Source organism: Dipodomys spectabilis, unplaced genomic scaffold (assembly GCF_019054845.1).
Source record: "Dipodomys spectabilis isolate Male_0828 unplaced genomic scaffold, ASM1905484v1 ptg000258l, whole genome shotgun sequence".
NCBI lineage: Eukaryota > Metazoa > Chordata > Mammalia > Rodentia > Heteromyidae > Dipodomys > Dipodomys spectabilis.
In genome coordinates this window covers 49,814-61,826 of record NW_024870935.1, presented here as the reverse complement: position 1 = coordinate 61,826, position 12,013 = coordinate 49,814, and the positions used below count along the sequence as shown (strand labels likewise).

At 51.8% G+C, this 12,013-nt stretch overlaps 1 protein-coding gene across 1 annotated transcript in view; it reads right to left on the bottom strand.

Moving 5' to 3' along the window:
- Window positions 1-5,736: 5,736 nt before the first annotated feature.
- The window catches only part of LOC122125028 (cytoplasmic FMR1-interacting protein 2), a gene marked incomplete at its 5' end in the record, with an annotated part of 54,783 nt that continues 48,506 nt past the window's right edge, over window positions 5,737-12,013 (bottom strand). The window contains 5 exons of the mRNA XM_042699594.1: window positions 5,737-6,112; window positions 6,671-6,818; window positions 7,302-7,540; window positions 10,582-10,676; window positions 11,235-11,307. Coding sequence (XP_042555528.1) covers window positions 5,945-6,112; window positions 6,671-6,818; window positions 7,302-7,540; window positions 10,582-10,676; window positions 11,235-11,307 — 723 coding nt within the window. The remainder of the gene's footprint in view (window positions 6,113-6,670; window positions 6,819-7,301; window positions 7,541-10,581; window positions 10,677-11,234; window positions 11,308-12,013) is intronic.

Sequence of the window (12,013 nt, the reverse complement as noted above, 5' to 3'; positions counted from 1 at the left end):
CTCCTGAGTAGCTAGGATTACAGGCATGAGCCACTGACCCCCAGCTCCATCTGTACATCTGTTGCTATAGTTTGGATATTCTCTTTTCTTAGTCAAGCTAAGGGCTTGTAATATATATATATGTAAATCAACCCTTAAGTTTTTTTCTTTTAACTTTATATGGTTTTCTGTTTTTCTCCATTTGATTTATTTCTGTTCTGGTTTATTTTCTTCTAACTTTGGATTTAACATTCATTATTAGTTCATTTGAGACACTATTATGCTGGTTTTGCTTTTGTTTTTTCTGATCCTACGTCTTGAGCTTTGGGGCTGGGTTCTTTAATTGAGCCTTTTTGCTTAAGGCTAGCACTCTACCACTTAGTTACTGCACCACTTCTGGATTTCTGGTGGTTAATTGAGATAAGATTCTCATGGACTTTCCTGCCGTTGCTGGCTTCTAATCACAATCCTCAGATCTCAGCCTCCTGTGTCGCTAGTACAGGCTTGAGCCACCTGTGCTTTGCTTTATTTGGGATTTTGTTGTTGTTGTTGTTGTTGGTTGTGGGGCCTGAACTCTGGGCCTGGGTGCTGTCCCTCAGCTCTTCAGCTCAAGGCTAGCACTTGAGCCACAGTGCCACTTCTGGTGTTTTTTGCTTATGTGGTGCTGAGGAATTGAACCCAGGGCCTCATGCATGCAAGGCAAGCACTCTACCACTGAGCCACCTTCCCAGCACCTATTTGGGATTTTTTTTTTTTTGTAGGCACTTGTTGTGATGTGTTCCTCTTAGAACTGCATTTTGCTTTAACCTATCGGTTTTGGTTTATGGTATCCATTGTCATTTGCCTCAACATATTTTACATTTTTCTTTCTGTTTTCTCTTTTGACACATGGGTAGTTGAGGAGCATATGTTCTCTATTTATGAAGTTTTCAAATGTTCTCCTTTTGTTGACTTGTTGTCTTAAAAAGAAATGCTTTGTGGTAAAAATACTTGGTATAATTTTAAATTTCCTTAAAAATTAGTGAAGGCTTGCTTTTGGTCTACCATCTGGTCTGCCTTAGATATTATGTCAAATGCTCTAGAAAAAAAATACATTTTTGCTGCTGCCAGATGGAAAGTTCTGTATATAGCGTGAGCCCTATTTTATGGAGGGTGCAGTTCAATCCCATTTTTCCATCTAGTTAATCACATGTGCAAAGTGCAGCATTGAAACCCCTACTATGATTCTTTGCTGTCTTTGTGTCTGGAAACGTTTGCTTTGTACACATAGAAATATCAAGCCTGGTGCTAGTGGTTCATACCTGTAATCCTAGCTACTGAGGAGGCTGAGATCTGAGGATTGTGGTTCGAAGCCAGTCTGGGCAGGAAAGTGCATATGACTCTTATCTCCAATTAACCACCAGAAAAATGGAAGTGTCACTGTGGCTCTAAATGGTAGAGTGCTCACCTTGAGTGAAAAAGCTCAAGGACAGCACCCAGGCCCTGAGTTCAAGCCCCACAACTGACCAAAAAAAAAAAATGTTGCTTGGGGGCTGGGAAGGTGGCTCAGTGATAGAGCGTTTGCCTTGCATTCATGAGGCCCTGGGTTCGATTCCTCAGCACCACATAAGCAGAAAAAAAAAGCCGGAAGTGGCCCAGTGGCTCAAGTGGTAGAGTACTAGCCTTGAGCTGAAGAGCTGAGGGACAGTGCCCAGGCCCAGAGTTCAGGCCCCACGACCGGACCCTCCCCCCCCAAAAAAATGTTGCTTGGCTATATAATTAGCTTGGGTTATATTGGGGAGGATTTCATTATTTCACTTCCACACACATTTACACTGTATTCCAGTCTATTTTGCATTGCTGTATTGAACTCCCTGTCCTTCCTTCCTTCCTTCCTTCCTCCCTCCCTCCCTCCCTCCCTCCCTCCCTTCCTCTTTCCCTTCCTCTTTCCCTCCCTCCTTCCCTCCCTCCTTTCCTCCCTCCTTCCCTCCCTCCTTCCCTCCCTCCTTCCCTCCTTCCCCTTCTTCTTCCCCTTCTCCTTCCCCTTCTCACCCCCCCCCCCCAAAAAAAAAAATCCCTCAACAGGTTTCCTTATTGCATGTGTATTTAAAATAAAACCAACCAGGCAAACTGGTGGCTCACACTTGTAATCCCAGCTAGTCAGGAGACTGAGATCTTAAAGATCATGGTTCAAAGCCAGCCCAGGCAGGAAAATCTGCAAGATTCTTTTTTTTTTTTTTGGGTCCGGTCGTGGGGCCTGAACTCTGGGCCTGGGCACTGTCCCTCAGCTCTTCAGCTCAAGGCTAGTGCTCTACCACTTGAGCCCCAGCGCCACTCCCAGCTTTTTTCTTTTTGCTTATGTGGTGCTGAGGAATCGAACCCAGGGCCTCAGGCATGCAAAGCAAGCGCTCTACCACTGAGCCACCTTCCCAGCCCAATCTGCAAGATTCTTATCTCCAGTTAACTATGAAAAAAGCCCCAAATGGAGCTGTGGCTCAAGTGGTAGAGCAATAGCCTTGAGCACAAAAACAGTGACAGTGCTAAGGCCCTGAGTTCAAACCCCAGGCCTGGCAAAAAAAAATTAAAATTAAAAAAATTATAGGCCCCTCTGTACAGTATTTTCACAATAAAAAAAAAAATTACAGGGCTGGAAGGTGGCTCAGTGGTAGAGCGCTTGCTTTGCATGCATGAGGCCCTGGGCTCGATTCCTCAGCACCATATAAGCAAAAAGAAAAAAGCTGGAAGTGGTGCTGTGGCTCAAGTGGTAGAGCGCTAGCCTTGAGCTGAAGAGCTGAGGGACAGCGCCCAGACCCAGAGTTCAGGCTCCATGATCGGACCGCCCCCCCTAAAATTATATACATACACACACATATGTTCTCTTCATGTGAGCCCTTTATCAAAAAATAATGACCTTTTTGTGTCCTGTCCCTTGTGTATTTCTGTGATTTGGTGACTTGGCATAGAGTCTAAGTCTTGGCTTTGTCGAGTCAGTTGCCTGTAGCTGTGTGTGTGTGTATTTCTGGGACCTCTTGTTCTGTTTGTCTGTCATCTGTCTGTCTTCATGTTGATACCATATTTTGATTACTATGGCTTTGTACTGTCTTTTTTTTTTTTCCTAGTCCTGGGGTTGAACTCAGCCTGGGCACTGTCCCTGAGCTTCTTTTGTTCAAGGTGAGCACTCTACCACTTGAGCCACAGTGCCACTTCCGGATTTTTTTTGAGTAGTTTACTGGAGATGAGAGTCTCAGGGAGTTTCCTGCCTGGGCTGGCTTCGAATGTGATCCTCAGATCTCAGCCTCCTGAGAAGCTAGGATTACAGGCGTGAGCCCCCAAACCTAACTCTCTGTATAGTCTCTAGGGATCACTAAGGATTGACAGACAACCACAATGCTGGTTTTGCTAGTTTGGAATCCATTTTAATGGAGATGAAATGTTTACCAACTCAACATAGGTAGCCCCAAAATACAAATCAAAATATCACCTTCAGCTGCATAGCAAATACGATTGAAGACTTGAACATCATTTTTTTGATCACAAGTGTCAATATAAGTCACCATAAATAAATGTAAATTCATTGTACAAAAATTACCCCAACAACTCTTCATACAAATATGGTACACATTTGACAGTTTCTGAAACAGAATTTTTAAATTATTTTTAAAATCTTGTTATTCCCTTGGTTCGTAGACATATTAAGAAAAAAATCAAAAGGGACTGAAAGAACACAGGATAAAGAACATGAACTTGTCCAGTGTTCAAGAAAGAAATGTAACCAGAGAGCTGAGGAGATCAAACTTCCGCGTGGAAAAGGGCAGATTGCTGTCCTGGGATCAGATCCCCTGAGCATTCTGGAAAGATCCACTTTGGGGTTTAAGAATCAACACAGGGTTGGAAGGGTGAATTGCTGAAATCTCAAATCTCAACACACGACTGTCTGTATTTCTACAAGGCAATGATCAAAGAGTTGGAATGAACTGTAGAACCAAAAGGGCTGGGTTTATCTTTATTTAAAAGAGAGAGCCAGCTACTGTCCCTGGAAAAGACTGAAGATTTGGAAGGGTCTGGAAGCTTACTTAGGTTTGGGGTGGGGTTTGGAGAGGTGTGTTTTCCTCGTAATATCCACCCCTCTGGGTTATAGCTAAGGTCATCAAGATGAAATTAGAAGAAATCTGATTAGATGGCTTCAGGTTGGAGCTGCCTTCCTGTGCCAGATTATTGTGTTTCCCTGTGTGTCAGTATTGGGGCTTGAACTTGGGGCCCTGTCCTTTAGCTTTGTCCCTCAAGGCTGGTGCTCTTCCACTGGAGCCACAGCTTGACTTGTGGTTTTTGGTAGTCAGAGATGAAGAGTCTCACAGACCTTCCTGCCTGGGCTGGCTTTGAACTGTACTCCTCAGATCTCAGCCTCCCGAGGAGCTGGGATTATGGGTGTGAGCTACACAGCGGCGGGCTTCAGATGCTTTCAGACCTCTGTGGTGCTTCTGGGCCTAAAGGCAGCAGGAGAATCTGCCTACCGCAGTAGCATGCAGAACTTCCACAGGCTGAGCTCCGGCAGCTGATGAAATCGTGGATCTCCGGGTCCCACTCCGAGTTTCAAACGAGGTCTGAAGTGGGGTCTGGAAATCGGTGCTCCAACACGTGTACCCTGGGAGCTCGGAACTACCTAGGGGTCATCCTTGGGCCCTGGTTCTAGGATTCCTGGACTAATGCTCTTCTGGTTCAGTTACAGCCAAGCCCTCAGATTACCCTGGATCATTTCCATTCACCTTCCCTGGATCACGACGAACCTGTCCCTCTTCTGAGACCCTTCCTCTCGGGCTGGGGGTGTGCTGCACCCGCCCCCTCTGGAGACCACGGGATCTGGGAGTGGATATTTACACCCTCAAGGCCTTAGAGCTTTCCCATAACCCTGCGGGAGAACTGCATCCATCCGGGCATCAGTACCCTGAAAAATCTAACCAAAGAGCGTTAGACGTGGGAAGTGGAGAGCAAAAGATCAAAACCTCCCTGGAAGATCTCAGCAGCGGAGACAAAGGAAATTCACCAGGACTCACTAGAACCAGAGGGCTGTGCGTGCTCAAAGCTTCTAGACGAATACTATTGCGTTCGCCTTTATCTTCCTGACCCCACGGTGTCGCTGATCTGTTGGAATAACGCTTCCTATTTTCTTACAGGAGTTTTAAGCCTCGATGGGATTTTTTTGTGTGTGCCTAGAAAGAAATGCCCGCGCTTCTGGCCACTGGTGAATGCTACGTGGTCCCTGCGGACTTTCCCATCATCCCCTAGGCCCGTGCGAAGCCCTGGCTTGAGGAATGACAAGGCTTACTGTGTCTGTCTGTCTGTCTGGGTTCCAGTCGTGAAAGCATCCCCCACCACTCCAGGACTGCTGTGGGGGGGGGGGGGGAAGGTAGTACGAGGTCTACAGGGCGCCTGAGAAAGACCAGAGCCCAAATCAGCTCTCGTAGGAACCTTCTAGAAACTTCATCCTAGTGAATCAAGGCTCTCAGCCCTTGCTCCCAGTGAACTCTTGGCGGCGGTGGAATCCCAAATGCCCAGAGTGGGGGGGGGGGTGGAGATGGAGGAGGGGATGGGGATGTGCACATGGGTCCTGGGGACACGCGTGGGCCCGGAGGTGGTCAGAGCCCACGGATCTCAGCCACGGGTGGGCGGGGAGGATGGACGGACGGACGGACGGACATGGAGGCCGAGAAACCGAGCTCTGAAGGACACGGTTGAGGGGGAAAATGAAAACAAAACAAAAAAAAGCACACACCGCCCTGGTTTGCTTGTTTGTGATTTTCATTTCCACGGTGGGACCCCCCCCCAGGGAGCCGTCGGGGAAGCGCATGCACGGCCCGGCCAGCAGGGGGCGCGGCGGGCCCAGCCTGCACCCCGTCCCGGTCAGTCCCTGTTCGGGCTGACCGTGGCTTCCTCCCTCTCTCTGTCCCTTCCTGCTTCTCCTCTGCGGGGTCGTGGTCTGCAGGCCTGCCTAGCAGGTGGTGGCCAGCGACTGGTGGATGGGCGGCTGGAAGCAGCGCACGTGCTCTACCGTGGAGCTGTCCGTCTCCACCGACTTCATGTACTTGTTCAGGATGGCGAACACCTCGTTGTTCAGGATCTGATACTTCCGGATCCGGTCGGCCATCTTCTTCAGGGGCTGGGGGAGGACAGGGACGCTCAGTGGGGGGGGGCAGAGTGCGAATCCTCCAGGCCTCAAGAGCATCGCAAGCTCTCCTGTGGCTTCCTGCGTCTCGTGCTACAGGCCGCTGAGGGCCTCTGCCAGTTTCAGTGCGTCTTACCAAGCGACCATCATCAAAACGGTGCGGCCCTGTCGTAAAGCTGGCTTAGCTACTTGAGTGTCTGAGATCTGGAGGATGGCGGTTCAAAGCCAGCCCAGGGAGGAAAGCCTGTCAGATTCTCATCTCCAATTTACCAGCCAAAAGCCGGGAGTGGCGGTGGTTTACACGGGACGGCCGAGCTGTCCATCCTACCTTCACTTTACCACTTTTTTTTTTCAATGCCTGTAACTGGAGCTTGAATTCAGCGCCTGGGCGCCACCTCTCAGCTTTTGTGCTCGAGGCTGGTGCTCTACCTCTTGAGCCACGGCACCACCTCCAGCCTTTTCCGCTTAGGTGGTCCCGAGGCATCGAACCCGGGGCCTCGTGCATGCGAGGCGAGCGCTCTACCACTGGGCCACCCTCCCGGCCCCGCGTACCACGTTCTTGATGATCTCGTCTTTGCCGTCCTGCCTCTGCACCTTGAGCAGGTGGTAGCAGAAGTCAAACAGGTCGAAGCGGCGCTGCTGGCCCAGGAGGACCACGATGGAGCAGCCGGCCCAGTTGAGGCCGTCCCCGAAGCACTGCCTGGAGGGAGGAGATAGAAGCTGGGAGTGGGGATGAGGACCCCTCCCCGGCCCTCCACAGCCCGCAGTCCCGTCTCCTTGGCTGAAGTGGGTGTAGGCGTGGGGGCAGCCACAAGCCCTGCTGAGGTGCCTGGGTGGGCAGGGAAGGTGGGGGGGTGGAGGCTGGGGTGGGGAGGCCAGACTGCAGAGGCCCAGAGTCTGCTTGGCTCTCTCTCCCTGACTCCAGATCTTAGGGCCCTGGGCCTTCTGGAGGGCTGTGGGCCCGGCCTGGGTCAGCCTGGGTCTGCGTGGGGGCCTTCCAGTGGTGCAGGGGTGAGGCGGGAGGGGGGCTGCAGGGGTGAGGTGGGCAGCGAGCTCCCGGCCCCTCTTGTAGCTCTGAATCCCAGGCCCGGGGTCCCCCTCCTGGGTCCCTCGAGCTCCCTGGAGGCCGGACGCAGCTGTCTGTTTTTTTTGGGGGGGGGGGCGGCCACCCCGCAGTACTCACTCGGCCGTGAACTCGTTGGTGCCCACGGGGATGCAGTAGACGAACTGCATGGCGCTCCACAGCCGGTGGAACTCCATGCACTCGTCCACGTGCATGACGCCGTTGGTGGGCGGCGGGCCGCGCCACACCGGGTCCTGCAGGTAGCTGCGGATGCGGGTCAGGATGACCTCGAACATGGACAGGCCGCAGCACAGGCGCTCCTTGGTCAGCAGGTCCCCCTCCCGGGCGATGGCGATTTGCTGGGGGAGACGGAGGGCTGCTCAGCCTCGCCACCCGCGGCTGCCATCCTCCCAGGGCCCCCCGGGGCACTGGGGGGGGGGGGACACGGAGGGGACACGCCCGAGGGCAGCAAGTGGTGTTGCTGTTCATGTCTGCGCCGGTCCTGAGACTCGAAAACCTAAGCGCCTGGGCGCTGCCCCTTAGCTTCGCAAGGCGGGTGCTCTACCACTTGAGCCGCAGTGCACTCCTCGCTTTTGGTTTTGGGGGGTTAACTGGAGAGAACAAGTCTCACAGATGTTCCTACCCGGGCTGGCTTGGGCCTGTGATCCTCCGCTCTCAGCCTCCCGAGTAGCGGGGACGGCGGGCGTGAGCCGCCGTGCTGGGCTGGGCAGTGGTTTGACACAGTTCTGCTCAAAGCACGGAACGAAGGGGAGGTGGGCGCTGCCCAGTCTGAGATGCCACTGGCCCTGCTGCGTGCACTCCCCTTCTCCCTGCCCTTATGCACCCCATTCTGCAGATGAGGAAATTATGCATCCCATTCTGCAGATGAGGAAACTGAGGTTCGGCGAGGCTGAAGCTTGGCGTTTTCACTTCCTAGACCCCGGGCTACACGATAAAGCCGAGCGTGCCAGTGACAACAAATGACGTGGCAGGGCGGTCCTGTTCTGCATGGCCCACGGGGGGGGGGGCCCTCCCCGCCCCCCAAAACACAGCGTTCCCCGCCATGGGGTCGGTGCTCAGCAGTGGAAGAATGGAGATGCTCTCCAGTCCCGAAGGCTCTCCTGGTAAGTTCACACGGAGTCTGCTTGAGCCGTTACACTGCGCGGCTGGTTGGTGTGAGCCAGTCCTTGGGGCCCGGCAATCGGGGGAAGAAACTTGAAAATACTGGCACCTGGCTTGATAAGCAGTCCACACGTGATCGCACAGACCGATCTATATCTTTCTATAATATGTATTATAAAGTATATAAAATATAAATATATAACAAAAATACATTATATAATTATAGAAATTAATACAATATATACTATGTAGTATATATTATTATGTACATACGACATATATTCTATCTAGTATATGCAACTATTGTATAATATATAAGCCGGGCCAGTGGCTCACACCTGTCATCCTAGCTATCAGGAGGCTGAGCTCTGAGGATCACAGTTCAAAGCCAGACCAGGCAGGAAAAATCTGAGACTCTTTATCTCCAGTGAACCACCAGAAAACTGGGAGTGGTGCTGTGGCTTAAAGTGGTAGAGCCCTCACCTTGAGTGAAAAAGAGCTCAGAGACGGTGCCCAGGCCCTGAGTTCAAGCCCCATGACCCAAACCAAAAAAACTTATATATATAAAATGTACAATGTATTCATATATATAAATATGTGTATGGTATTATATATAAATATATAAATATGTATATAGTATAATACAGAAATATATAATAAAGTTAATATGTGTAGATATGCTATACAATGTACACAATATAAATATATAATACATTTATACTATATAGCTATTATGTATAGTATATATCGTTATATATAGTATGTATATGTAGGGTATGTTAAAAAGATGAAAACAGTTTAGAAGGATTGACGCTGGTTGTAGAAGCAGGTGGGCTGGAGGGGTGGGGAGGGAGGGAGGGAGCAAGTGTAGAAGAAGGAACTGGAGGAAAGGTGGTCCACGTGATTTTAGAGATGAGACGGCCCTGGTTTCTTATTTTTTTGGTGCTGGTCCTGGGGTTTGAACTCGGGACACTGTCCCTGAACTTCACGGCTAGTGCTCTACCACTTGAGCCACAGCTCTACTTCTGCCTTTTTCTGAGTGGTTTGTTGGAGATAAGAATCTCACGGGGCTTTCCTGCCCGGGCTGGCTTTGAACCGAGATCCTCAGATCTCAGCCTCCTGAGTAGCTGGGCTGCCAGGCGCTGGGCTCGGGCTGTTTTAGTTGTTGACTGCTGCTGGAGAGAGGGGAGGCGTGTGACCTGGCCACTCCCCTGTGCTGCGCTGCCCGGCTCTGGCTGTGCAGGAATCCGTGGTTTGGGAAGTGGAAACACAGGTCCAGGCTCTGCCTGGGTTTTAAACATGAAGAATATAGCCAGTGGCTAACCCGGTGGCTCACGCCTGTCATCTTAGCTACTCGGGAGGCTGAGATCTGCGGATGCAGGTTCAAAGCCAGCCCGGGCAGGAAAGTCCCTGAGACTCTTTTTAAATCCCCACCTAACCATCTAAAAGCTGGAAGTAGAGCAGAGGCTCAAGTGGTAGAGTGCTAGCCTTGAGCAAAAAAAATAAAAATCAAAGGGACAGCGCCCAGGTCCTGAGTTCAAGCTGCAGGACCCGTGTAAACAGTGACAAACAGAAGTTGGAGAATACTGGTAGCATCCCATTGACCGGTGAACACACTGGAGCACTATGAGTAAAGCTGCGGCCATCTGTGACCCCCTCCCCCGCCCCGTCTCTGGCTTCCATCTCCACAGGTCCTGGTGAGTGTGAGCCAAGTGTGCGTTACTCCAGATGTTTTTCAGGAAAAGTGTTACCTCTGTGGTTTCCTTGTGTTCATTTCTAACACAAACTCCCAGGGCTGGGCACAGTGGGGCACACCTGTAATCTCCACTATTTCACAGCTGGAGGCTGAAGGTAGGAAGACCTCAGTCCAACCCAACCCCTCCTATCTGAAAAGAAAAAGCCGGGCGCTGGTGGCTCACGCCTGTCATCCTAGCTACTCAGGAGGCTGAGACCTGAGGATCGCGGTTCAAAGCCAGCCCGGGCAGGAAAAGTCCGTGAGACTCTTATCTCCAATAAACCACCAGAAAACCAGAAGTGGTGCTGTGGCTCAGGCGGTAGAGCGCTCGCCTTGAGCCGAAGAGCTGAGGGACAGCGCCCAGGCCAGAGCATGCTCTGGGCATGGGGGTGATGGCTGGCTACTCCACGCCCGCTCAGGCCCCCGGCCAGCTTTATTGGGGGTGTCCTCTTCCCTGTTCCGGGCCTCAGTTTCCCTACCCGTCAACACGAGCAGGTAGGACCCAGGCGTCCCCTGGGGGCCCGCCAGCCGGGGCGCTCGTACCTGGGGGGTCCCCAGCCGCTCTATGAGGGGGACCAGGTGGAGGGGGGCGTACTTGGCCTCCAGGCGCTTCATCCGGACCTCCAGGCGCTCTCCCTCTGCGAAGAGAAGCAGAGAGCCGGGGTGACGCCCGGCCCGGGGGAAGCGCACCATTTCTCCTTAGTTCTAGAAGCCGTTGGCGAGATGAGTCCTGTGAGCCGCGTGCAACGGTGGACCGCCAGCTCCCCGTCCCGCGTGGGGGCCGGAACCGAAGCCCAGGAGCCACGCGAGGCCAAGGCCAGACCAGCGCAGGGTGGAGACTCCGCATCCCCGCTCAGGCACCCCAAAACCACGCAGGCACCCCAAAACCTTAAGTATTCAAGATTTCCTTCCTTCCTCCCTCCCCTCCCTCCCTCCCTCCTTCCTCCCTCCCTCCCTCCCTTCCTCTCCCTCCCTTTCTCCCTTCCTTCATGGCCCGGTTCTGTCCCTGAGCTTCTGTGCTCAGGCTCAGCATTCTACCCTAGAGCCACAGTTCACTTCTTCTGTTTGTCTGTTTGAAACTGAAGCCTCTCACAGCTTTCCTGCCCGGGATGGCTTTGAACCAGGATCCTGAGGCGGCAGGATTACAGGCGTGACTCCGAAAGTGTTCCATTCCGAGATCTCGGCTGGTTTCTTACCTTTGATGTAGACTCTGGGCAAGATGTTCTGGAAGGGCGCGGCGTGGAGCAAGTCGCACACTTCTTCCTGAGACTAGGCAGAGATGGGAGAAAACCATTGGAACTTTTTATTCCTGAAATCTCGCGTGGCTAGACCCATCCAGATGTGAACACTCTGCGGCCTTTAGCGCTGCTCCTAAGAATCAGAACTGGAGGCCGGGGCGGCTGCTCACGCCTGTCACCCTAGCTACTCAGGAGGCTGAGATCTGAGGATCCCAGTTTGAAGGCAGCCCTGGCAGGAAAGTGTGTGAGACTCTTAGCTCTAGTTAGCCACCAAAAAAAAAAGAAGCCAGCAGTGGAGCTATGGCTCAGGTGGTAGAGCACCAGTCTTCTACGTGTTTCACTACATGAGTGAATCTTCGATGCCCTGCAGGTGTTTCTTGGGTGAATTAATGAATTTACTTGTCCCTATGGAGCTCTTTTCAACTATGACCTGGAACTCCGTCCCTCCGTTCATTCACCCAACACATATTTATTAGCCACCGGGCAGTCTTCTAGGTGGTGCAGATAGGATGTTGAACAAGTCAGACTAGATCTCTGCCCGCATGCAATGTAAATTATAGCTGCTGCAGACATGTAAAAAATGAAGCAAACAAATTACAGATGATTTCAGATAGCAATCGAATACTGCAGGGTAAGAGGCTGGCGTGTGGCAGTAAGGAAGGAGTTAACTCAGGGTGCTTTAGGGAAAAATCTTTATACCAAATAGAGAATGGAATGAAGTAAGGAGGCTGGCTAGG